The following is a 26,460-nucleotide window of genomic DNA, read 5'->3' on the forward strand; positions in this document are numbered from 1 at the left end:
CGGCCCCATGCCCCGCCGCACACGGAGCCCCCCCCGCGGCGCGGCCCAGCCGGGCGGGTAAGGACGGCGGGGCGGGCACCGCGCCGCCCCCGGCCCGGGGCTCGGCCCCACCGGCGGGATGAGGCTCGGCACCCCGCGGTGGTCCCGGATCGCCCCGGGCTCCCGGCGGTGCCCCCAGGGAGGGGGTGGCGGTTGCCTGGCAGGGGGAGCCCCTGGTTGACTTCGTGGTGGCGGTGCCTGGCGGGGGGCATCGCAGCGGGCTCGCCCTCCGCTGAAGGCGTCCGGGCTCGGCTGTTCGTCGGGATCCCGCGGCCGCGAGAGCCAAATGGGGGGGCGGGACACGGGACAGCGGCTTCGGGGAGCAGGGCGGCCACAGGGCACTCGTGTCAGCGCGGGGTATTCCTCGGCACTCGGGGGAGAATGAGAAATTGTTTGAGAAATAACAGCTCGAAGTTCCCACAAGCGCTGCGGGGGAAGCCCTCCTCCACCGCTGTGCTTACAAAGAAAAGCAGAAATCGTAGATCTAGTAACTTTTTTTTTTGTTTCCCCCCCCTTTTTTTTTTTTCTTTTCCTGTTAAAGACTGGAATATGAGGTAGGCATTACAACGCTGTTTCAGGCTGAGACATCCCTGGTGTTTATCTTTTAGGTGGTAGTACTCTGAGCACTTATTACGTGTAAGTACATACACAGTCTGGAGAGAGGTGTTCCCGAAGCTGTTGCGTGTCTTCAGCTGCAACACAGACAGATTAGATTGCTTTAAAGAAAAGTGTTAATTGGGAAATAAGAAAATCTCCAAAGAACACTCATCTCGGATGCTTTTTTGGAGAAACAATAGGCCTCTATTTGCCAGAAACTTGGGGTCTGCAGCTAACAGGTTGCAACTTAACTCCGCAAATGGGGAGCTGAGTGTGTGAGGCAGTAAACGGAGTGACACGTACTGCTCGACCCAGGATGGCTCAAGGAAGCTTTTACACAACACGAGAGGCAGAAGGCGAGACTGCACTGTTCAGCCATCTGACATGTTTTCTTCCGTCATCAGCTTCCCCCTGGGAAAATGTATGCCCGAATTGTTTTTTGCTTATCTGCAAACACACAAGTTGCATGGCTGCTCCTGTCCCGTTCTCAGCACTGGACAAGCATGTTGAGAGGAAATCATACCTATCACCAGGAGCTGGGCTATTCCTTTATAATCCTTCTCTCGTTTTTTTGACAGCGGCTCCCGCCTGGGAAACTGGCTCAAAGAGTTGCTATGAAGTGCCCTGGACCTCCAGAGAGCTCGAGACTTGCCTGCTTCCTGGAAAATGCCTTAGCCAGAGAGACTAGGATTTGGAAAGTGCCAGTTTTCCACCACCTCACCCTGAAGGTATTCTCTCCTGACCTCTGTGATCCCAAGGCTGAGCAAATTCAAGGGCTGTTAAAAAAATCTGGAAGAGTAAATCAGAACCTGCCCTTGACTCACGCCTTTCTCCCCGTTGAGGGTGTTTGAATGCAAACATGTGCTGCAGCAGCGGCTTCAGTGATCTCTGGAGAGGGAAATAATGAGCACACTCAGCACCGTATTCATCAGAGCTGGGCTTGGAGGTTTGTACGCGTTGTGCAAGGGGAGAGCTGTGCGCTGCCCCATCCAGCCCTGAAGTAAAATTCCAGTACGAAGTGCCAGTAAGTGCAGCGAGAGCCTGGCTGGCTGGGCAAGGTGGAGGAGTGCTTTAAATTACACCAACATTTGCCTTTTCCCTCGCTCTGCAGACACAGAGGGCAACTTTCTTCATTTCAAGCCTCGAGACATCTGAAATGTTAATGAGGGCGCTTGGGATGATTTGAGTCTTCCTTTGGAGATATGTTAACAAAGTCATCAAAGCACTAACTGCCTTTTTATTTCTAACTTTTTCTTCCCCTCAGGGTACAGATATCTCTCCGTCATGTTACGAGAAAACAGTTCTCTGGATTGCAGAAATCAGCTCTCAGTTCCAGTTCTGCCCCGAAACATTCGCCTTAGCTGTCAGCATCCTCAACCGGTTATTGGCGTCGGTAAAGGTAGAGCAGCTCAGCTTTTTGTCTGGTTAGGTTACGGATTGCAGATGTGGGGAGTACATAACCAGTTTATACATAAAGCAGGGACTGTGTTTGGCAGCAGATTTAGGGAGCAGTCAGGGCCTTCACAGGGGGATGCTTTTAGGCATACGTACAAACGCGAGTGTTTGCCGAGGTTCTGCTGATTCAGTCCTCAGCAGAAGTCTGTGTGACCTGCAGCCCAAATGCCGCGATAAGTGTAACGAACTCACGTATCAGTGGTTGTCTCTGCTAAACAGAAAACATTCGCATTATCACTTCTTGTGTTAGTTTTGAAATCACGACTTTTAACCAAACTGTGGGGCCAACTTTTTCCGCAGTTTGAGCAACAGTGAAGAAAGGAGTTGAACTGCAGCTCTTAATTCTGGTCAGATATATACTGGCACTTGAAAAGAAAGCATATTGATATCTTGTTAAGAAGAGGAGGAGCACTGCATTGTAAATACTGTTGCATAGTGTCCTCTAAAATCGTGGGATACGTGAATAAAAATTGCACCGCAAAGAGGATTTATTTTGTTCCACTTTGGATTTCCTTATCTGTTTTTGGCTTCAGATGAATCCTACTGCAGCTGAACAGCTGTAACTTACATGAAAATTTGAAACCTGTGCGTCTGTAGTTGAATGCCAATTATTTCTCCCAAGACTGTTACCTTCTTTACACAGTGTTTTCTTTTTCTCCCTTCAGGCCCAATTAAAATATCTTCAGTGCATAGCAATTTCCTGCCTTGTCCTCGCAGCAAAAACCAACGAAGAAGATGAGGTCTGTATGTTTATAATTGCAAATACTCAAACTCATCTCTTTAGTTCAAGTCATTGGTGTTTCCAGGTCTTCTGACGACTTGGACATAACGAGGAAGTCTGAGTTTGTTTACCCTAAGTAGGCCTCAAGGGGTGGCAGTAACATTTTCAGTCCTTTTTCACCAGTGCGTGGAAGAGTTGTGACCTTTATGGATGAAGGACTTGTACTTGCTTATGTAATGGATGCATTTCCCTCCTGCACTTAAACCTCTCTCTTCTCATCAGAATCCACAGCTCGCAGTAAAACTTGGCCTGGGGGGACAGTCAGGACATACGTGCACAGCGTTGTGTGCACAGCATCAAAGTGCTCTAACTCTCCTGTGAGCCGTCCTGGGAGGGCAGGCTAGGCAAGACAGAGCAGAGGTTCTTCAGGGGAAGTTTGAAATGGATGAGTTTGCTTGGAGTCAAAACTAGTTACTGAACTTGGTGAGGAAATGATTCAGGTCTGCACCTCAGGGTGGGCACGTAAAACCAGCAAATACCCATGGAAGCGTGAGATTACGAGGGATAATCATCCAGTGCATACGGCTAAAATCTCTCATGGCAGAAACGCACTGATAGGCTTCTTCAGACACTTAAAACATGAGCCAAACAGACCTTGAAAAGCAGTTCAGAGGGTATTTCTCCTCTTTCCTTCATTCTGTTCTTAAAAAGAACAGAAAACCTAGGCATTGGAGTCAGACACGCTTCTCTTCAAACTCCTCTGCTGTAGCGAATTGCCCCTCGTAGCCTTTTTAAGACGTATCGTGGCGAGGTTATTCTTTTCCCCTCAGCTAAAAAGGAGAAGCTGAGTCAATGACCACAGGAAACCAGACAACTACAAAAGGCTCTGTAGAACAGGAAGCCTCCTCCTAGCTTGTCAGGGGAGCAAAGCTAATGAGAGTGGTAGCAGGGAACGTGCATCACGGACGGAGCCTTCGGGAGGCTCACAGTGCCCCGGGAGGTGAACGGCATCGCTCTTGCCGTGGGTCCTGGGTTGTAGCCGGCTGCCCCGTGGTGAGAAAGGGCCAGTCCTCGTTTATTGTGAGCTACCTAAGGAGAGTGCTCTCCCAAACGAGCGGTCTGCGCAGCACTTTGGGATGGGTACCGAGTTGTCAGAGCCCTTCCCAACGCAGAGAAATGCACACAGCACTGTGTAGGAAGGTGCCTTCTTTATTTTTATTTTTTTACAGGTAATACCATCGGTGAAGATGCTCGCAGTGCAGAGTGGTTGTAAACGCTCTCCAGCTGAGATCTTGAGAATGGAAAGAATTATACTAGATAAGCTTCACTGGGATCTTTACACGGCAACACCAATGGATTTCTTAAACATTGTAAGCACTAAGTTTTGATTTTTTTTGTTTAAAGAAACAGCTTATCAAATAATACTAGAAAACACGTATGCACGCACGTACACACCCACACATCCTTCCCCCAGTGCTTTGCAAACTGCCAGCTCTTAGCTATCTGCAAGCCTTTTGACGAATGCTACAGTGATTTTTTATTATTATTCTTTTTTAAATTAACTGCTATTTAAAACCTTTCATTTTGCTCAAAAAAATTACTCCCATCTTTAAAGGACAACTAAAACGGACATTAAAAAGATTCCTGTAAAGCACAACTATACGCCGTTTTTATTTTTTTTAAATACACACTGCAAAAATATTTCTAACTATCTCCATTCTATTAATACTGTACATAGAAAGCTGTCAGTTTTGCTACATTTCACACACAGGTTTTTCTTAAACCATTTTCCTTTTCATTCCACTGATAATTCACCCTTGTTTTATGCAATTAGACCACCCCAACCTGGCACTTAGTTCCCCTTGCAGTTACTAAATATTTGATAGAAACAATTAAACTTTGTCTTCAAGAAACGATCATGTGCTAGTAAGGCAAAAATCATGTCATACAAACATCCTGGATCCCTTTTATAAGGTTATGTGCAAATATTAAGCCATCTTAGGCTGCTGATTGTAAAAACTGCCTTTCTTAGGTGCTTGTTTCCTCACGGAATTCAGAGTACATTGTCACTGGTTTTACTCTACGCATGTCTGCTGGTCTGAACTGAATCTCCAAGATAGCAATCTGGATAACATAGAAACTTCAGAAGTTGTTAGGAAACACAGACCTTTTACATTCATTATAAGCTGAAAAACAGTTCAGTGGTTGGCAAGTACAAACACAAAACACAAAAAAAAAGGGTGGGGATGGGGGGAAACCCTCTTGGATTCCTGATACGGGATGAAATTAGTCTGTACGTCTGGCTGATAACATACGAAAACATACAAAGTTCACTGACCTCTGTTTTTTTTTTAATATATATATATATATTTTTCTTCTCTCCAGTTCCATGCCATGGTGATGTCCAACTGGCCCCATCTACTACATGGGCAGCCTCAGACGAATCCTTCCCGCCACGTTGCGTTCTTGACCAAACAGCTACAGCACTGTATGGCGTGCCACCAGCTAGTGCAGTTTAAGGGCTCCACATTGGCCTTGGTGATCATCACCTTAGAGTTGGAGAGGCTGACTCCTGATTGGTTTCCTGTTATTACTGATCTGCTAAAAAAAGCACAGGTAGGAATCAAAATGGCCTTTGGTTGCAGATCTTGAGGCCGGGACACCAATAAGTAAATAAATGAAGGGCACGTGTATTTATGACCCACATTGCACTCGGATTTCTGAGAAGCCTGTGTCCGTGTTCTGGCTTTGCAGGTGCTATCAGAAGGAATGAAACTGTTAAGGGCTGGGGCCTTCCCTGTGGCAGGGAAAGGAGGTCCCCAAAAGAGCTTGGCCCCAGATAGCTCCCTGCCCCCTGACCAAGGAGATTCTCCCATCCTGGGAGTGGCTGAAAGCACCCCCAAAGCTGCCCACGCAGTGTCCCCAGCTTCCCACTGAAGATGGTGAGAACTTTAAAAGCAGTTACGTTGCTTTTAAAATCTAATCAATTTAGCTTGTAATGAGACAAACAGAAGGCAAGCTCTGTTTTTTTGAAACTTTTCTCCAGCTTCATAAAACACGTGCGTTTTAAGAGCGTAGGTTTAAAAGGCAAACGTCCCAGGTTGGCAGCTTACCATGACTCATTTTGTCACTTTGACTTTGAAGTAAGTAGCAGTCTGCTGTCCCTGCTGGACATCACAGCCTCCTAAAAGGAGAGGGAGCACTCACCCACCTTCTGTGTGGTGGTTCAGGAGCTCCTGATGAAATGTTTTGCATCAGGGTCAATATGCATGTTGCTGATAGGCATCTGTTGAGGTGTCCAATACAGCCTATCCCTGCCCTCCCCCTCATTAGAGTCACAGTAGCAGTGGCCAGAGTAGAGAATAATTTATGGTGAACTTACCAAAACAAATCTTTCTTCCCAGGTTACCAGTACCGAATTCATCCACTGCAAAGAGTTCGTGGATCGAGAGCTAACACGTTTGCAGCCATCCAACGCCATTTATATTTTTTATCCCATCACTCAAGCCATCCAGGGCCATCCCGAGGCAAGGCTGGCCTACCCTTACCCTCCTGGATTGAAACATTCCCAGCAAGCGAGGTTGAGGGTGGCTGGAAGGCAGCCCGTTTCAGCAGCTTTCACATCTACTCCAGCCCAAGTTCCTGACGACGCCATGGAGACAGATGAATACTATGATGGATTCAGCCACCTGTACAGTGAGGATGGGGGAGTGGATGGTGGGAGGGGGCACGTGGGCGGCTTCTGCCCTCAGCTGAGGCCTGGAGAAGGCAGCTCCCCCTGTCCTCCCTTACAGGCACCTGAAAGGGACTAGTGGCGACCATCCTGCCTTGGAAGCAGCACCTGTGGGACCAGGAGGTCCCAGCAAACAGACGCAACAGAGCAAGGGTGCTGCTGTGTCTGTCAGACAAAACGGTGTTATTTTTCCTATTTATGCATTTTCTAGCAGTGTTTGCTACCCCTCGTTTTTAACATCATGTAAATGCAGCAAGCTGGGGAGGGGAGGGATCGGTCACAGTCCCACAACTCAGGGATCAGCTTGGCAGAAGGCTACGAGCTGCACCAGAGAGCACCACATGCCTCAGTTTATTTTTTAAGATTGCTGTGATTAAGTGTGAGAGATGAAACATTTATTTCATCCGGCACACTCCGTCGTTCTCTTACTGGAGCTAATGTGACTTGCCCCATGGCAGAGCGAAACAGGAGCTGCTTTCAAGGAAGGGGAGCTCCCACTGCTGGCTCTGTAAGCCCTCAGCTAGGACCAAGGTTTTGATTTAAGTGACAAGGCCGTGAGCCAAACCATTTAATTTTTCTTAAGTCCTTACCCTGGATCCAAGGGTTCTGAGGTCCGTGCTCCTTCCTGGGCCGTCAAAGGCCCCCTCCAAGTTCCTGGGAGCTGTGGGAGATCACTTCTTGGCCGCAGACAGCACTGCCCGGCCTGCGCCATCCAGGCTGGTTTTTTTTTTTTCCTGTCTTACCAAGCTGGACAATGGAAAATGCCTTCAACTAATTCCTTACCACTACCAGCGTAGTTTTTGTTAACTGTTAATCTCTATAGCAAAGCAGTTTTACAATCTACAAAGGTCAGTTTAAGCTTCTCTTGCACTTTTAAAAATGGCCTTACATGTTCTTTGAAAAATCACGTTTTTTTTTGTTACTGTGTTTGACACCACAGGCCAGCATTTTCAGGTGCTAGTTGTACTAGTTAAACGTTATAACCCAGCCAGTACTGTATGAGTAACGATACCGTACCTGCAGGTCTGTCACAGAACAGGAGAGGCTTTCCTGGAGCCCAGCACAGGCTGCGTGCTGAGCAGGCGTCTCAGCGATACTGGATAAATGAACAGGGAGCAGGGGTAAGAAAGGAGCAAGGAAATCCTTTCACTGCTTGGCAGCAGCGCTCACCAGTGCAAGAAGAAATTCTGTGGCCTTCCTTCCTTGGCTCATCTTCTTACCTCGTAGGAGAGAAAGCCACTGGGAGCTTTGCAGGAGTGATGTCCTGAGCAGCTCTGTTAATAGATAAAGCTTTCCAAAGTCTTACATTTGGATTTTGCCAGAGCTGGTACTGAGGAAAGAATCAGCCTCATGTTTGTGCAGGGAGAAAGTCGAGCTTTTCTTTTGAAACCACAAAGAAAGCGGTGCCCAAGTGCTCCAGAGAGAAACACCTCCCACAGACCTGGTGCAAGAGACACGTGAGCAGAGGTGCAAAGGTGTTCCCACGAGGCAAGCCAAAGCTGCCGCACGCTGTGAGTGCTGTGCTGCGGGGGGAGCCCAGCCCCCCGCCGGGGGATGCCCCAGGAGCAGGGCTCAGCACTCCCCTCCAGCCCTGACACGTTTACAAGGTGTCCTGCAGCCGGGAGCTGGGCAGTGGCGTGCTTGTGCTCCGTTATTTATTAACCCTACCGACATTCCGCAGGGAAGGCTTTCTCTTTGTGGTAGGGCTCTTTCCTCCCCCAGTGTGGCACCTTCCTTTTCTATCAAGCTGTGACCTGACTGCCCGACTTCCTGAAGGAGGCAAGTTGTCTTTTGTAGTTTACTTTAAATAAAATAAAATCTCAGTCTGCGTGTTCTCGGTGTGCTCCACAAAGAGGCCAGCAAAAAGGCAATGCCCACGGCAGCCCCTGCAGGAAGCTGGGGCGCGCCTCGTTCTCGTGCCTAGTTCTGCTTTTCCTCCCCTACCATACCTCGGGCATCTTCGCCAGCTGCGTTAACCAATGGAAAGGGTAGCAGAGAAATCCTGCACGCAGTAATTAACGTGCTCTACCTTCGTACCACCACAGCCCCTATCTGTTTTCCACCCCAGCTTTCAGCCTGTATACCTAGTTTCTTGCCCATATGCTGGATGACACTTTACAAACCAACAGCCCCCCCCCCCCCCGCAGTGCAATCTGAGCCCCATTTAAGAGTGCCCGTTAATGGGGAGTTAAATCTAAAAGGTGAAGGCAGTGCTGAGAGGCCCAGCACAGTCCCGTGCTCCCAGTCGGGGTGCAGGATGGCAAACTGGAAGGGGAGCAGTGCATCTGGAGGCTGCCTGCTCCCCAGCACGCTGCTTCTCTCTGGTAGCACAGCTCCTGCCCACACGTCGCCCAGTGCCGAGTTAGGATAAAGGAACTAACTCGGGGGGCTGAGAGCGCTGCTTTTTACCTCCCCCTGCCTCTTCCCTTTGTGTTGCTGTCGCTGCTCAGAACTGACCTTCCTGCCTTAGGGAACAGCCTGCAAACTCCAGGAACAAGCTGCAGCTGCAAACAGGACCGTTCTTGTTACGGAGCGGCAGCATTTGCCCTTCTCGCTGGGAGAATCGAGTCCGAGGCTGTTTGTAGCCCTTCACTGACTCTGGATGAGTTACCAGTAACAGGACCAACACGGCACGCCCCCAGGTGAGAGCCGGAACAGAGCAAGCATTTTGTCCGGCCAAGTTTCACAATGACTCTCTCCTGTTTCAGTGCCTGTCTGCACACATTATGCATTGCATGCACGTTACAAACACAGCTCGTTCCCTCCCTCAAGCTTGTTACCTGCGGTTTGCTCACCCCTCGGCCCCACAACCATTCTGCCGCACTCCAGTTCTGGCAGAAGGCGCTGGGGTCAGCCAGCACTGCTGGCAAACACCCGGCGTGCTGAGGGACATTTTGTCAGGTTTGTTTGGGGAATACTCAGTCCCTGTAAAACTCCAGAGGACGTTCAGAGTACTTCCAAACAGTTCTTAAGGGGAATTCCCTTGGCCTGGTAGAAGGGCTGTTTGCTCCCCCTCCCTGGGGTTTGAACGCAGCCCAGCTGCCTGCCTGGGCTCTGTGGTTTGGAAACACGGCAAGCTACGGGAGGATCTCTTCCCCTCACCTACCGTCACCCCGCAAGGATCACCACAGGGAGAAAACGAACCTAAAGCAACCTCACTACACCTGCAGAGGCTCCAGCAGCTCCCAGGGCGAGGTGGACACGGCCCCGTGCTGGCTCCTTCCCACCCGTGCTGGGTGCGAGCGCCTTTCCTCGCCCCTCGGAGGAGCCGTGGGCAGCAGGGACGGTGCACGGAGGGACGGCCTCTCTTTGCTGCATGTTTGAAAAAAAATCTTTTGGAAAAAAATGAAAAAAAAAAAAATGCAACATGAAAACTTTCATGGTGCAGATCAGGGGAGCAGCTGAAGATTCCAAGTGTGCCTACCAGCAGGCTTTGATGATTTTCCTTTCAGGTTTCAGTGATGCTCTACACGAATGTTTCCTTCATCAAACGTTTACAACTTGTGGCCTGGGCGTACGGGCGCATCCGACACACACAGGGGACAAGAGGGTTAACGGGGGGAAGCTGGAACGACAGCGAGGATTGTGAATTTGGCCAAAGCACTGTGTTCTTCCAGTGCTTATAATTAGCGTACAAAACGCGTTTAACAGCTGTTTGTTAAACATGTCAGTTCTATTTTTATTAAACCCAACTTTGGTACAAGCAGGTCATTCCTGAGATTCATTTACAAGGTTGTTTAAAATGAAGGTAACCTAGGGCCTTGCCCTGTTCCTTTGAGAAGTCAGCCTGGGACACAAACATCGAGCTTTTTTTTTTTTTTCCCTTTTTTAAACAAGTTATTTATGCAAGGGGAAGTCGGTCTGCTGTAAACGCAGAACATAAAGCCCGGAATGCCGAGACTCCAGCTTTAAGCCGCTTCCCCTCCATTACCAAACTACATTTAGTCGTCCTTCAGAACGGTTCTGTGCTTACCCAGCACATCCCAGCAGGACCTGCAGCAGCCGGGGCCGGCCAGGCAGCAGCGCCGGTAACCGAAGAAGTGCGGGTGCGCAGGGGGCTTTGGGAGAGGGGTTAATTGTGAGGCACGCGGGTTACAGCCCCAGGGAAACGGAACACATGGAGGCTTGGGGATTGAGGTTGTGAAGCCTGTATGTAAGTCTACAGAAAGAAAGCTACACAGAAGTTATTGCTAAGAAACGCCAGAGTCCAGCTGAAGCGGTAAGGGCGTTAGGAGGGCTCAGGTTACAGCCCAAAACCAGACCAGGAGAGGAACAAATGAAAATCCCATTACAGGGGCAGCTCAAGCAGCAAGCTGAAAGCTTGTCTCACACTAACCCCACCTCGTTCCCCTTCCCTTGGGAAGTTTAGTCGCAGTGTTAAGTGCCTCGTCCAGGCTCTCACCCCGAGATTAGTGGTTTGGGTTCAGTGCAAGCCATGCATCAGCCTTAATTAGCAGTTTATCTTTTGGCAAGTACCTCAGATTTCGCCTTTATCAAGAAACCTGATCAAGCAAACTCTTCCCAATCAAACGATTCAGAGCATCTTAGTCCTTGCTATATAATCTCTTCTGTGCAATATAGGCAAGCTTAAAGGTGAAAGCACCAATTAATTTCTTCTGCATGAGATGTTTTGGCCTTAATAAATCTTCTAATTAACATGTCTTCCTGTTGTTATGGAGCACGCGCTGGGAAGACTAAAAAAGCTACAGAAAGAACAAAAGAGAATCAATGTTTAAGTTTCAGTTATTTACAGGAGGTAGAGACAGCGCGAAGGTTAAAGTACAAAGGCAATGCAGGCCGCCTGGGAGCGAGCAGGACACCTGGGGACTGAAAGCATCCCCACCTGGAGAAGCTCGCATGGCTGCCAAGATCTTGTTTGGGACTGGTGACCAGAGGACTGGTGTGACATTTTAACAAGGGCAGACTGCTGACACCCCATCTGAGGTGCCTTGTGCCTGCTCCAGCCGGGCCAGGACCGCAGGCACCACGGCCTGCCCGCACCGTGCCCGGGCTCCCAGGCTGCAGCCCTCAGAGCTCCGCAGTTCTCCCCATCCAGCAGCCAAGGAAGCGAGATGAGGGAACGAGGCCGGGTTTGGGGCTGCTTCCTGAAAGCACGGGCATGGCCCAGGGCCTCGGTCACTGAGCTTCTGCTCTGAAACTGTAAAATGTGAGCGGTATCTACCTCACTGCAGGATTGTGCCTATATAAAAACATTTCACATTCCTCACGGCCCTGCAAGCATCTTTATGGGCTCTGTTCATTCAGCAATACCTGTGTTATTTTAACCTTGCTCCTGTGGTTAAATACTCACCCACGTACACCACCCTATGCACTTCTCCGGCCTCCTAGAAGGTTTGGCTTAAAGAAGTACTGGGATGGCAAAGCCTGTGAAACGTTTCATACAAACCAGTTGGCATCAGCTGCAGCGTCCCCGTTTCAGGCTCATTGTTCAAGAACCGAAGAGGCCCAAGTGACACGACCCTACCACCGCCCAGGCTCCGCTCCTGGTCAGCGCCCTGCAGGCGCGAGCGCGGGGCCTGGTGCTGGGAACCAGCCCGGCCCCATCCAACAGCGGGATGCACAGAGGGAGCAGGGCTGCCCCGCGCCCTTCAAGCAGGCTGCGTGTTAAATGCAAAAAGCAAAGGTCTTATGCGAACCGGTCCCTGCAGCCACAGCACGGTAAGTATTCCCGTTTCTACAAGGATTTCAGGAGCAGCCGGTAGCACCGACATCAGGGGGGCAGAGGCAGCTTCAGTCGGAGGCACCGCTTCAGCAGCACCGTGCGTCGACCACGCTCCGCTTCTTGTTTTTGCCCCAGGTGCAGCACTGAGCTCAGTCCAGGAGCAAATAAAACCCAGAGACACAGTTAACTGAACACAGCTTGACGGGTGGCAATGCCCCGCGGAGCCGACACCAAGAACAGAGCCTTAAGCAAAAATTTCATCAGCAGTCCCTGAAAAGAGAGACCCGAGGTGAAGCTGTGCACTTTTTTGGCCGTGATGTGGCCAAGGTAAGGTGGTAAGATGCATTTTTCCAGAAAAAGCACACCGCTCTGGTTTAGAAGAGGAAGTACCCCTCAGACACTGTCCATTTCTGCTCCCTTTTCACCCCATCCTTACATCACCTGTTTGGGCAGCGCTACAGCAGCAAAACTGCCGGTAAATCTCCCCTCTCAGTCACAAGATCCCACAGAGGAGAAGCACTAACCAGCCTAAAGGCAGCTTTCGCCTGAACGGAGTTCGGATTAATGCCCTAGAATCTCTCCCCAAGTTACAGACGTCCTTTTCTGCACTTGGTATGATGTAGAAGTTCATTTTATTTGTGAGTGCTCCCAGTATTCAGCAGGCACGCTGGGATCCGGGAGAGCTTTGCACCATTACGCGTTGTTATTTCAACTCGGTAACACAGGAAATCCACCGCCAAATAAACGACACCACAAAAACTCAAAATACATGTGAGATTTAATAAAAGAAAAAAAAAGTACAAAGTGAGTGGAAAGAACTGAAAGTCAAAAAAAAACAAAACCAACACATTCAGAATGACAAAGCAAACGGATGCAGCGTGTCAGAAACATGCTAAAACCGCACGGGCACATCCCCAGAGCTCTTCAGACTTGCTCTGAGCTAAACTCCCCTCCTGCACCCTGCGGGGAGCTCACCGCAATCAGACACTAAGCCTGCAAAACTTAAAGCCCCTAAAAACACATTTTAAATTAGAAAGCAGACAATATACATGATGGTCAATGTTTAAATGACAAAAAAAAGACAGTTTTCCCCATTAATACCAACCTTTTACAGATAAATGAATGACACGGCTGAAAGACGTGTAACTGAACAGCTTCAGTCACTTCTGAAAGGCTTCGCTTTCACTTCTAGCCTACAAGACGTAAATCTTCAGACCGGAGCGAGATTAGCATCACAAAGTGTTTGTAGCTCGTTAAGTAAAAGTAAGATAGAGAACTACCCTACATACCCCGTATTTCAGTCTTGTCTCAGCCAAGGAAGAATCAAGTACTAGAGAATAAAACACTGAGTTCTGTGGGGAGGATTTTGATGTTGATTGCTCTGAAGAGTTGATTGACCCCGATGAAGCTGAGGTTGACAAATAGCTACAAGAAATAGGTACGTCCAGCCCAAAGGAAAGTCAACGTATGGACAATAACCATCAGAGCATTGTTACCTACATTCTGAATGTCTTCAGAAAAAGCTGGGACTTTCTCCGCAATGCCCATGGGTTTGAAGGTTTATACTCTTTTATTGCTGTCGTCATTATTCTTAGCTACCTGTTACTCTAGGAAAAGAGAACTGACCCCTGTTGAGCCAGGGCAGAAAGAAGCCATTTGCATAGATCCTGTTGGCTGCAGCGTGAGATCAGGACAAAAATATCGACTGGACCGGCAGCGGTGAGGCAGCTGTTGGCAGGCGCACTAGTGTCAGTTGGAGCTTTGGTCCTGCCTTCGCCAGCATCGGCCTCGAGAAGCAGAACAGTTAACCAAGCAGCCCTGCTTACTCAGGCAATTAGTGCACCAGAGTTTCTCTCGTCAGTAATAATCAAAATCATGCCCCTAATTCGCTCCATGACTGGATCTCAGTCAATCGGCAGCTAGAACTGTCTGCCCGTAACTACGGGCTGCGTCCCTCGCACGTCTCCCTTGGAGAAAAGCGCATTAGCCCTCTGAACAGCTCAAAGCGACCCTTTAAAATATATCTACGTAGAGGCACAGCCTTAATTACACGTTCAGCTTCAGCAGACTCCCCGTAAGCGCGCAGGTTCTCCTCCTGGAAGGTCTGTTCCCAAAGGTGAAGTTCTGTGAGGCTCTCGCAGGCAAGCGGCCAGTAACACGGGCGTCGTTTTCAGTACGTCCGTGTAAGAGGCCAATGGCTGCGTGACAACTTCTAACACCTGAGCATGGATTTAGGGAAAAAAAAAGCTGCTCTAATGGGATCAGGAAGCCAAAGAACCTCATCTTAGGAGCCAGCAGACCTGCAAAGGCCCAGCTGCGAGGCCGTGCCCCTCCACCTGCAAGTCAGGTAAGGAAGCTGCTAACCGCTGAGGTTACAGACAGGTCTTGGAGAAAGGAACAACAGGAGAAATCCTTTACCATTAATAGCCAAAAATGCACACACTCAGAGCTAACGCTTAGCCAGCCAGCGTATTTTAAACTCTAAAGATGCCACGTGGGGGCTAACAGAAAGCACTTGTTTTTAGTCTGTTGGCTGATGGAATTGGGTCCAACTATTTTTCCATGACAACAGAGCAAGTCCATCTCTGCTCAGTTACTGTCCTGCTTCATTACAAAGTGGTTTGAGTGGAAAGAAATAATATCGATCCGAATTATTCCTCTAAGCTCAGTTACCCAGGAAAACAAGGCTGGGATTTCTATGCATGACAGGGGGGTAAAGGAAGCCCCTCTAAGAGGTTATCAGCATAAATACGGTGCATAAATCACGATCCGGGGATTCTCCTGGTTAGGCACATGTCTATGGCTTCTCTCTTTTTTTATTTCTTTCTTAAAACAACCTAAAAGGAAAGATGACTGCTTAGTTTTTTACCCAACAGTAAAATGTGCTGGTAAACGACAAGTGAAAAGCTGCACGAAGCCTGTAGCTCCACATCGTACAACAACAGCCTCCCGGAAACCCTTGCTATACAGAAGTTCTAATTAGCAGTAAAGAAAATTCAAAACATTGTCCCATGAGTTTTAACCTCTCTCTCTCTATATATATATTATATATGATGAAGGAAATATTTAGAGAAATTCAGAATTAAAATATATAATTACGGGGTTACGGGTTGGTTACTGGGACTAAGATTCCCAGGGCAGAAATTCTGGGCGCTGGGTTTCTCGCCCGTTCTGAACTGACTCAAATCCAGATTTTGTTAGGAAAACAAACGTTTCAGCACTCCTCGTGCCACTTCTCACGTCTGTGCACGTGCAGAGGAAGGCGTACGAGGGAGGAAGGGCTCAAGCAGTCACCTTAGCCAATAGGAAAGGTTAAAAATTTAGAAAGCAAGCGCTGAGCTGCTGGTAAGCTGAGCGCAGACGCACAGTTACGGTCATTTCTGCACGGCTGCTCAGCCGCTAGGTTCAGAACCGAACGCCTTGCTGCAGGGATTCGTTGCCTTTGTTTAAAGAAAAATCATGGTGAAGTGACTTCCTGAAACCTACTGAGAGCTCTGCACAGCTAACAGCAAGCCGTTACACTGCAGCCGCCGGAGATGCTCATTGTCTCTTTCCCTTTGGTCCACGCACACAAGGTTATGAGAAGGGTCACAGGGTGGGGAACTCAAGCAACTTAACACATGAAAGCACCAAGTCCGCTCTTGGCCTGCAAGTCTGTGTGTGATTAACTGAAAGAAACAAAACATAAAACAGGCATGAATTAAAATTATGAAAATTAATCCAAAGCAAAACATAGCGAAAGGTTTAAAACAGGAGGGAGGGAAGGCCAAACCCTGCTGTGGCAGCTGAGGGCTCGCAGAACACAGCAGCCCTGCCACGGACAACGCTCCACAGAGCGCGAGCTGTTCGGCAGCTGCCCGCACCAAGCCGCGCAGCACAACCACGTTTTTCTCCTCTCTGCACCTGCGATTCTTCCATTTTTCACTAAAGCTACTCCAAACCCCGTGTTAAAACATGACCCGTAAGAGGTTCAACCAGCTCTCCTAGCGCCAAGGCACAGAGATCCCCCCCGAGACCCTTATCTTCATTGCCCCTCCCTCATTTCCAGCCCTTGCACCGTGCCAACGGCGCTGCTCCTGCCCCGTGCCGCTCAGCCCCCATCCTGCCTGCCACAGCTCCCCAAGTCCCAGCTGCCCCCGAGGCTGATTTGGCTGAACCATCGTCCCTAAGCCAGCCGGCAGAGACAGGAATGCTGCTTGCTGGGGAGCGCGAGGACCCCATGAACGTGTGAGCTCCCCTGGGCTAACACCAGACGAACCTCGGGTCTTCCCCAGAGCAAGGGGCGCTGGCAGGGCAAGGCGCTGGGGAGGAGCCTTGCCTTCAGGTTTTCATTTCAGAATTTCATTGCCCTGCTTGAGCAGAGACCCCCGCGTGCCCCAGTTGGAACCGGCTCACAGGGTCATTAAAAAAAAAGAAGAAATAAATGAAACCAATCCAAATCGCTTCCTCCCCACAGCGCCTTGGCTCTGCTCCCACGGACAGCGCCGCCCCGCAGCCGCCTCCAGCAGGGCCCCAGCTCTGCACAGAACCTCCCAGGGACGGGGCCGCTGCACGGAAAAGGGAGGGCTGGGAGCAGTGCCTGCCGGGGGGCTGCACCCCGCAGGAAGCCTATTTGTGGTGCAGACGGCGGCAGCGGGCAGGAAGCGGCCGCGTTTCCGCCCAGCATCCCGCCGGCATCGCCCGCGCCAGAAGCGGCGCGTCTCGGGGCGCCTGCGGCCTTCAGAGGGTCTGGGCCCCGGACGGCCCCACGCTCAGCACCTAACTCGTCCGAGGGTTGGACGGGATTGAAGCCCACCGTCAGCAGAAGGCCGGGCGTGAGCTGGGGACTCGCGCTGAGCGCGCTGCCAGGCCTGGAGAAGGGAGCGCCGTGGTTTTGTTTTTAACCCCAACACGTTTACAGTCGGAGCAAACACGTTGAATTACACGCGCTGTTATCTTCCTTCGGAGGGAACAAATTACTGCGTGTCAGCAGGCAGAACGAGCTCTGCTAGCGCTGCGGCGCATGTCCCAGGAGTGACAGCCCGGGAGCTCAGCAGCAACGAGAAGTCAGGCGCTGTGCTGCCACGTGTAAGATCCCTGGGAGCAGTTGACAGCCAGGCTCTCTCTTTTCATCGTGACAAGGCTCGGAAGGCACTGCCGTTCGCCTGGTCTGGATCTGACAGCACGCAATTCAGACACCAGAGCTCCTTCATGCAAGAGGAATTAATAAAAAGTGCTGGAACACCAGAACGACCACCTTGCATGGCAGCTTACCTCGTTGTGTTCCTTGCAGACTGAACGTAAGCAGGATTGCCGCCACCAACCCTTTTCTTTGTAAACTTGTTTGCCCCACTCCTGCTCTACCATTACACCACCAGGCAGCTGAGAGAGCATTATTTATATTTATATAGCCTTTCTCCACACTCCTGCTGGCTTCAGCAATGTCAACCCGCAGCAAGCTAAGCTAACACCTCTGCCTTCAGGGGAAGAGAGCTTCTCAGCAACGCAGCGCGAGCAGAGCCGTGTCTTGGAGCCCTGTCGCACACAGAGCCCTAGCGAATTTCCAGTGCTGCTTCAGTCCAGGGTGCTTTGTTTCCCTTTCCGCAGCTCTGCCTCTGAGCACAAATGGCACTCTACAAGGAGGGCCCCAACCTTACAGATGTCAGCAAGGTGCTGCAGGATGGGGCACCACACCTGTAAGACATTCAGCTGTCAACGTCGTCCCCACTTTCTCTCCCCTGGCGAGAAGATGGAGCTGGTTTCTAGCCCGTGTGTCTCCAGGTACAAGCCATTCCCGTGACCCCGCACTGGCTGTCACAGAGGCAAAGCCAATCCTGCCAGACCCCAAACCTTTAGAGAATGGCCCCAAACTGAGAAGCCCACGTGCAGCCAGCTGGGCTTCCCCAGGGCAGGGCCAGGACACAGCAGGCCCCTGTCTTCCCTTTGCTTTAGGCAGTCGGGAGGGTGGGAATTGGGGTTCCAAAATCCCCTTTGCCATGTCAGTAATTGACAGAACACCAGTCCGCACACACACACAGCCCTCCCAGCGGTGGAGGAGAAAGACTCAGGCTTGGTCACTTACTTTTTCTTGTCTTTGTCCTTCCTCAGTGGCTGCTGCGAGGTGGCCTGCAAGGACTGGGACTGCAAGGTTTCCACCGCTACTTTCCGCCTGTTGAAGGCATTCATCTCCTCTTCCAGCTCCCTCCTCTTCTCCTCCACCTTCCTTTTCTCCTCCTGGTGTATCCTTTTCAAGTGCTCAAACTTCTCGTGCAGCTGGCAGGAGACAAGCGCCCTGAGCACCGCACCCAGCACCAGGGTCAGGCTGTCACCGCCAGCCCCGCTCCCAGGAGCCGTCACCCCACGTCCCGCACAACTCCCCAGAGACCTGCCCAGCTGGCGGGGACGGGGCAGCCAGTGCCTCTCAGCTGAAGACAGATTCAGCTCTGCCTGGCCCCACACAAACAAGGAGAGAGAGAGAGAGGTCTGGATGAGGCCGCAGAGGATCCCAGCTCAGCCTGCAGCCCTGCCGCAGGGCTGGGGACACTGTGGGCTCTCTCCTTCCTCGCTTCTTTGAAGATGGTCCCTTTATTTCCTCCCCAGTGAGCCTCCAAGGGTTAAGCCTACCTGACCTAAATGCTCACTGAAACGCTCTGCGCTGCCCTTCGCTCCCCAAACAGCCGCCCAGCCTCCTGCACGCTGCACAGACAGGGGAAGGCTCCTGTTTCTGAGGCACCTAAACCAGTGAGGCTGTTTGGAAAGCATTACTCAGCATCCCCTCCCCTAGGTGGGGGAAGGTGTGTGTGACTTTGTGCTGTAGCTGATGAGGTCTGCTCAGGACCTGCACGTGCTTTCCAGGATTCATATGTTGCCGAGACCCAGATCCTGTGGCTGACTGTATTTTGGGCTCCTTTTGCAGGTTTTTGGCACACCCACCTCTCTCTCCTTCTCCTTCAGCTCTGCCTCCGTCTCCTTGACTTTGTTAACAAACATTTGTCTCATTTCTTCCTCTTTCTTCTGGAGCTCACCCAAGAATTCTTTTCTTTTGGTCTCATATGTTTCTTGTAGGCTGGGTAAGAAAGCAAACGAAATCCAGACTCTTTGGACACCAGTGACTTAGGGATGGGGAAAACACGTGCCTGTCTGCTTTGCTTAAAGACAAACGGGCAGGGAAGGGAACACCAAAGTCAGCTGCCAAGCTCAAGCCCGGTGCTAGCATTTTGCAGCCCAGCACTGCAGGTAGCACCCCCAGACCCCCCCTTTGCTTGGGGCTGCCAGTACCCGACTGGGGCTCCGCGCTGCTGCTCACCTGAAGGGCTGGCTGTCCGGATCCGTGTCCTTGAAGCCCATCTCCTCCAGTTTGCACCTCCTGTACAGCTCGTAGTGGCGGGTGTGAGTCTGCTCCCGGAGATCCTCCATGTTGACTCGAATCAGCATTTCTCGCAGCTTCACGAAGTCGCAGTGGCTTTCATTCTCAACTGGTTAAAGCGAGGCGAGAAGTCAGCAAAGCGCACAAGAGGGAGAAGCACAAACGCGTGTACAGCGCAGCCCCACCGATCCCCCTCCCACAGACCTCTACCTGCCACCCCACGCAGGGGGACCAAGATTTTGGGATGCTGGGACTCTTTTTGGCCATGCCAGACTGGGTGGGAATTTCAGCAGAGCTCAGACAACGTATCCAAGATGCTGGCAAGAACACAAAGGAAAGGCTGGCCAACCCACACGAGGCTGCAGGGGACACGGCCCCAGCACTTAGCACAAGGCACCTTCACGCACCGGGAAGGGCAGAGCTGGAGGGTGCCAGCCTGTGCCTGTGCATGTGGCAGGGAGCCCAGCTCCTGGCTCCTTACCTTGCACCACTCCCCATGGGTACTGCCGAGCTCTCACCAGCTTGTTCCCAACCTTCACCTCCTCCGTGCTGCCGACCACAGCAAAGGGCAGATGAGCCTGCAACAGAGGGAACGGCAGGGATTTAGCACGTGGGCTAACCTCTCTGAGGTCAGCCTGACCACCAGAGCCCCTTCACCCTGGCACGGGATCTACTTCAGAAATCCTTCCAGCGAAGCCCTCCGTCTCCTCTCTGATCCAGGGTGTTATGGCAGAGCAGCACGCGGCCGTATCACAGCAGAGCAGCTTACCAGCAGCGCTGGCTGGACTGAACTAAACACGGAAATATTGTGGGAACACCATGCTCATTACTGCTCTTCCCCTCCCCATTTGTCAGGTTGTTCTTGTAGCTGCAGTCTCTCCACATGCCAAGAGCGGGGCACTTCCTGCCTCGCAGAAAGCACGGAGACATCCGTAAACAGCCCTCGTCCCTTCCAGGGCCCACACGCAGCCGGCTGTGCCACGGGCAGGATACGGCGTGCTCGCTGCTCCCTGGGCTGCCAAGCACCGAGCACAGCGAGGCAACGTGGCACCGGGCTCACGGCTCCATCCTCAGGGCTGCAGGAAGAGCGCCATGGAGCAGGCACGCTGCTCCGAGTCCACCCAAGGCTCGGCACGCTCCCAGCGCAGGCACAAGTGTCTGAAATGCTCCTTCATCGGGAGACCTGCCCCCTGCCCCCCCAGGTTCTGCCATCCTGCTGCAAGGCAAACTTCCATCAGGATCAGTTTCCATCTTCAGGCTTCCTTCACGTCGCCGCTCCTTTCTCTGGGGCGCTGGCAGAAAGCCACGTGTCAGCTCACTACGGCATGCGTGGAGCCAGCCCCGCTCCCAGCAACGCGCCACGGAGCCGCTGCACCAGGTGTGGGACGGGGCCAGCTCCACCTCCAGCAGGATGAGGCCAGGAACAGCCCTCACCTTCAGGAGGGAACGGAGCTGGCCGGGAGGCGGCCAGAAGTATTTCAATTGAGAAAAGAGAACACACAGCAAGTATCTTCATTTCTGTCCCCAAAACACTTGGGCTTTAAAAGTACTGCCTCCTCCAAAGCTTTTAGCAGCCCACGAATGCAGCAAAAAAGGCCCAGTGTAGTGGCTATGCAGTATCTGACTGGCCTAACAATCGATTCTTGAAAGTTGGGGAGAAAAAGGATTGAAAGAAGAGCCAAAGCATTTATACCTGAAACAGCTCTGCAGAAAAATATTCACCTTGCTTAAACAAAAAGTAGCTTTTTCATCCCAAAAAACAAGACAAAACAACAAAAAACAGAAAAACACGAAAATGATGAAAACATTTCAACTGTTCCTATTCCAAAAGATAAACTCTGAGTTGGGAGTAAAGCCAAATTCCAAAACCTGAAGTTCTTTTTCACGTTTCCACTGCATCTGAAATTGATTTTTGAATTCTAAAAAGGACAAAGTAGAAGTCTAACGATTTTTCTTCTTTGCTTTAAATTGCGTTCTCTCTGCTTAGCTTCCCTAAGTGGAAGACAATGTAAATCTAACTGTAAATTTCTTATTCAAAGTCTCTCCCTCCCCGATTGATAAGTAGCCTAAAAGCAGATAAAAATGAATTTTGAAGGAAGTATTTTTTGAAAATCCAATAAAACAAATTCTAGGGTTGAGCGGAGTGTCTCCAGAGAGCCCACGGAGATTAAATAAGAGCCACATTTTAATTAATTTTGTATGCAATAGCCTTAGGCATCTGTCAGATCCACAGCATGGCTTTCAAACATATTTAGCATCTGGACAAACCCAGCGACTCGCCTTTCAAATGTATTTTTGCGCAGCAATTTAATCTGTCACAACTTCTGGAAGCGGTGCGCTTGGCAGCGCTACTCACATTCATCACCGAGTTGATCTCGGCGACTGCTTCGTCATCCGTGGGGAACTGGTAGATCTGCACGCCGTTGCTGACCAGCTCGCTCATGATCTTTATCTTAAATTTGTGCAACTCGCTCTTGGAAATGGTGTCTGCTTTGGCGATGATCGGGATGATGTTCACCTACAGCAGAAGGAAGGAAAAGAGCCAGGTGAAAAGAGAGCCCAGCAAACAGGTCTGCAGGGAGCTCAGCTGTGCGCAGCTGGCCCAGGCCATGCCCCGGCGGCTGCTCTCCCTCTCCTAAAGCCACCCGGGTGCTACGCTTTGCATGCGAGCTGCCGCACAAGCCCAGCTGAACGCTAGAGGGAAGAGTTTTCCAGGAGTGATTTGACTACAGGACTTCCAGATAAAGCGAAGACAAACAGCCCGCAACTCACACGCAGCGAGCAGATCAAAGCCCCTGCCCTTGCCTGTGTGTTTGGTTACAAGCTTCAGTGGAGACAGAGACATTTCGGCTGTCACATCTCACGTTATCACCCATTCAGCTCCGGCTGTGTGAGGATGAAATGCTGCTGTGAAACCTTCCCGTGTCTAAGCAGGAGGAGCACGGACTCCTCAGATGCTTTGCCAGCAGCTGCAGATCCTTTCTGCGGAACCCCGAGGACCCCCGAGCCTCTGGGTGAGGATCCCAACTCACACACCGCAGGGATTGCAGCCCCCCAGGGAAGGTGCAGAGTGCCATAAGGCAGGCAGGAGGTGTGCCGTCAAGCTGGTGTTGCTCAGCTTTGGTTTCACACCAGCAGTCCCCAGGCTCACCACACCACAGCTTCATCAGTTTCACAAAGCCTCCTGAGAGCGGCGGGGTGGGGAGATCCCCCCGGGCCCTGTCCCACATCCTTCTGTGCTGCGGAGCCACAGCAGGGCAGGATCTGCCCCGGGAGCCTGCCAGAGAAACGCTGCTGTGCTCAGAAAAGCCAAGTGCGGTACTGCAGCCCCTGCTTAAACAAACAACAACAAAACCCCTCTGCCTGACCAGCAGCCAGACTCGGAGCAGTAAAATTCAGGCATTCAGACCAAGACGGCAGCCCGATTTGCCACCTAACACTTCCCCACAGCCCCCGCTTTTTGGCCTGCCGAGCAGCAATTCAGCGCAGCCGCTTGGTCTGCGGCATTGAACTAAGTGACCCTTCCCTTCCCAGCTCCACTTCTCTCTGCAGCTTGGTGCTTTTCCACACCTCTTGCTTTTTCTCCCCCCTCTGGTTCGGCACTCACTAAATACCGTGTGTTTCCTTGTTCCAGAAGGGCGCTGCCTCCACGTGCCCGTTGCCCCCAGCAGTATTCCCTGCCCACAGCAGGTCTGCAAGCAGCAGCTCTGCTCCTGACACCAGCGGGCTGCCTCCCCGGCAGCTCGGGGCCGGCCATGTCCCCAGTTCAGCAGCATGACCTGGAAACCACGGAACAAGGTCTGCAGGTCTCCCCGCGCCCCTCAGCAGGCAGGTGTCCTCATTACCAAGACAGAAAGCGCCGTGACCGCAGCTGGGCCTCGCTGACCTGCGAGCAGAGGCAGCCCAGCCCCACGTCACGCAGCAGGGTCAGCTCAGGGCTCGCCCAGCCCCTGCTCAGCCCCATCTGCACGGGAAAGGCCCTGCCGGGGAGCTGCTGTGCGCAGGCTTCACGCCCTGCAGCCCTTCCCACTAGGCACGCTGACAGAGCAGCACCGAGGGCGGTATCAGGCCGTTTTCAGCTGGCCTAACCCCCCCTTCTTTTTCCGAGAAGCAAAAACACCGAGCTGGGTTGGGTCCCTTTAACCACGCTCCTCACACTTTGCAAAGGCAAGTCCATCAGGATGTGCTGCCACGGAGTTCAAAACCCAAAAGGGCTTTGGCAGGCTGTTGCATTTCCAGTAATCAATAGCCAACACGGAAACAAATGCCAACAATTAATTAGCAGCAAAAGATTCGCAGTAGGCTCTGATTTTTTTTTTTTTAGCTAAATTTGTCCTGGATCATTCTGTCTTTTCCTGACACCTGACAAAATATGTGCAGCTGCTCTTAAATATATAGAGAGACATCAGGACCTACCCGGAATGCAGCTACACCGACCATGCTACCTTCTTCCTGCTCAATTCCAGCTCTCCAGGACTGCTGAGACCATTTAGGGGTACTTCTGTGCTTCCCTCTCCTTCCCTTGCAAGTTCCTTTATTTTGTATATATAAATATAAATGAATTACTGCTTTTCTTTTGATTTCATGCATGTCTTGGGAACCCCCCAGCTGAAATCCCACAGTTAACAAGCGCTACCTGGAACAACATGTAATTATCCTGCTGTTCTCCTTTCTCTGCTTTTGAGCACTGACGCCCAAGAAGCTGTCCAAGGCTAGACTGAGCTCATCCCTTTATCGTAAGGGAGGGGGACTCAAAAGGACTGGGCAGAAGGTGCTCCAGGAGGGCGACCGCTTCTATGCAAAGGCCACAGCCTACGGCTCACCGTTAGTGACGAGCAAACCAATACACAGCTAGCTAGAGATGAAAGTCACCTCTCCTTTCCTTCCTGGACAGGCTTTAAAAGGCCAGAAAAAGGTAATGCCAGAACCACAGCAGGTTTCTGCCTCCGCCTGTACTTCCACAGAGTCTTTACCTGGGGCTGTAGGCAAAACCCCAGAGCGACATCCTACTACTCATGGTGGCAGAGCGCTATTCTCCATTTAACAATCGAGTATCAAAATCATTACATTAATTAGTGGATTGTCATCCCACTGCATCAGGCGCAGTGTCTGCACGGACGTCAGTCCACGTGCTGGCAGTCTTGGCTGGAATTCACGGCCAGAGGAAGTCTGCGCTTCAGCCGAGATAGCGAGCTCCACGCGCACACCGAGCGCGCCTCCTCCCCGGCTCCCGCTGACCACAGAGCTTCTCAGCTCCAAAAATAAAGCCTACAAGAATGTGCCCAAATAAGTAAGTTGACAGAAAATTATTTTTCCTAATATAGTAAGACCACATGCCTTCCCACCCTGTGAAATAAAAGCGGGTTTCTCCTATCTCCAAGGCATTCCCAGATGCAAGTCAGACAACAGCCAGACGCCCCCTCAGAAGCCACACAGCAGAGGCACAAACTGGCCCGAGGCATTGTCACCCACCTAGGACGTGTCAGCTCACAAAGGACAAGCAATTAGCCACAGCTGGTGAGAGCGTACACAGGCTGCAAACCCCGCAGGGACTGCAGACAGAGCCCCAGGCCGCCCACAGCAGCACACAGTTAGGCCATCCCCTTCCAGGCAGGGATGTTTGTAATAAATCAGTAAATCACCTTTTTGTCTGATACAGATGCAGTTTTCTTTACGGTATTTATTTCCCCTCTCCTTTTCCCGGGTTAAGCCCAACGGGAAGCTAACCCCTGGCCAGGTCACACACGGTTTCTGTCCCGCAACCAGCCCCGGCCCTCCCCATCCCCCTGGCACCAGCTCTGGAGGTGCCTCTGGCTCTCTGGCTGTAAGGAAATACCCCTGCAACAGCTGGCCCAGAGCTCAGCCAGATATTGTAGCGCAGTACAATGGAAGCTTCTGTCTACAAAACAGCTTCACCCAGAAGGGATTCTGTGAATTTCATGCTTTAAGCAAGGTTCCCCACAAACCCAGCGCATCCCAGAGCCTGCCCCACAGCTGATGCCACGCCACTGCTGTGCCAAAGGGAAGGTGTCGCTGCGCCAGGTCCCTGCACAACCCTCCTGACCCAGACGCGGACCAGCAGAGCACACAATAAAGCCTCTCCTACGCTTTTTGCCTCTGTGTTCCCTGCTCTTCAGCTGTAAGACCGAGGCCAGCAGCCACACAAAGCTTCCCAAGAGCAAAGCCAGGTCCAGGCGTGCTCACCCATGGCAGACACATGTCAGCGCGCCCCAGCTGCACACACGCGCTGGCCTCCCAGCACAGACAGCTCATGAAGGGCACGGGCTGCCAGGTGCCGGTCCTCCAGGAGTGCCTGGAAGCACACTGAAGTTCTGGGACGACACCGCTGGAGAAATGCACCAAAGCCCTGAGGTGCACAGGAGGTCGATGGCTCCGCTTGTTGGTTTCATCGTGCGTCCTTGTGTGAGGCCGCACCACGAAATCCAGGAGGTTTTACCGAGGGAGGAAGGGAGATGGGAGCAAATGGACAAAGCGACTTCAGGGACAACCGTTTCAGTGGAAGTTTAGAGATACAAAAGCTCGTGCGAGCACAAAGTTCCCATCTCTGCACGAGCACGAAGGATTTATCCTGGTACTACGCAAGGCCCCCGTTAAAGCCAGCCAGGAGATGGGAGAAGCAGGGGCTGCAGGAGGGAAGGAAGAGAGGAGCGGTGTGGGACCACCAGCACCAATGGGAACGGTGCAAAAGCTTTCCTCCAAGCATATTTCTGGGAACACGTCACGCTGGCATGACGCCAGGAGCCAGAGTTTATGAAGGGGAAGTTTTTGGATTCCTGGAGCAGTCAGTGTAACAGCCCCCGTGGCTACAAACAGGCCACCGGGATGGGAAGCCAGCGCCTACTCTGGAGAGGGGCCAAGGAAAAGTA

General features: G+C 51.5%; 2 protein-coding genes across 6 annotated transcripts in view; one reads left to right on the forward strand and one right to left on the reverse strand.

The window, feature by feature from the left end:
• CCNI2 (cyclin I family member 2) overlaps positions 1-5,050 on the forward strand; it is a 5,652-nt gene extending 602 nt beyond the window's left edge. The window contains exons 2-6 of the mRNA XM_035338371.1: positions 1-57; positions 1,215-1,364; positions 1,901-2,035; positions 2,757-2,831; positions 4,042-5,050. Coding sequence (XP_035194262.1) covers positions 1,251-1,364; positions 1,901-2,035; positions 2,757-2,831; positions 4,042-4,200 — 483 coding nt within the window. The 5' untranslated portion in view covers positions 1-57; positions 1,215-1,250 and the 3' untranslated portion in view covers positions 4,201-5,050. The remainder of the gene's footprint in view (positions 58-1,214; positions 1,365-1,900; positions 2,036-2,756; positions 2,832-4,041) is intronic.
• Positions 4,460-26,460, reverse strand: part of SEPTIN8 (septin 8) — a 38,236-nt gene continuing 16,235 nt past the window's right edge. The window contains exons 4-9 of one of the 5 annotated variants that reach the window (XM_035338365.1): positions 21,930-22,091; positions 20,055-20,151; positions 19,514-19,682; positions 19,141-19,273; positions 18,290-18,480; positions 4,460-5,413 (exon numbers count right to left, since the gene is read on the reverse strand). In XM_035338365.1, the coding sequence (XP_035194256.1) occupies positions 5,248-5,413; positions 18,290-18,480; positions 19,141-19,273; positions 19,514-19,682; positions 20,055-20,151; positions 21,930-22,091 (918 nt within the window). In that variant the 3' untranslated portion in view covers positions 4,460-5,247. Of the gene's footprint in view, positions 5,414-10,166; positions 11,249-12,985; positions 15,897-18,289; positions 18,481-19,140; positions 19,274-19,513; positions 19,683-20,054; positions 20,152-21,929; positions 22,092-26,460 lie in introns of those variants that run through there. The other 4 variants (XM_035338364.1, XM_035338368.1, XM_035338366.1 and 1 more) reach the window with 4 other exon arrangements.

The sequence above is a fragment of the Oxyura jamaicensis genome, chromosome 13, assembly GCF_011077185.1.
Source record: "Oxyura jamaicensis isolate SHBP4307 breed ruddy duck chromosome 13, BPBGC_Ojam_1.0, whole genome shotgun sequence".
NCBI lineage: Eukaryota > Metazoa > Chordata > Aves > Anseriformes > Anatidae > Oxyura > Oxyura jamaicensis.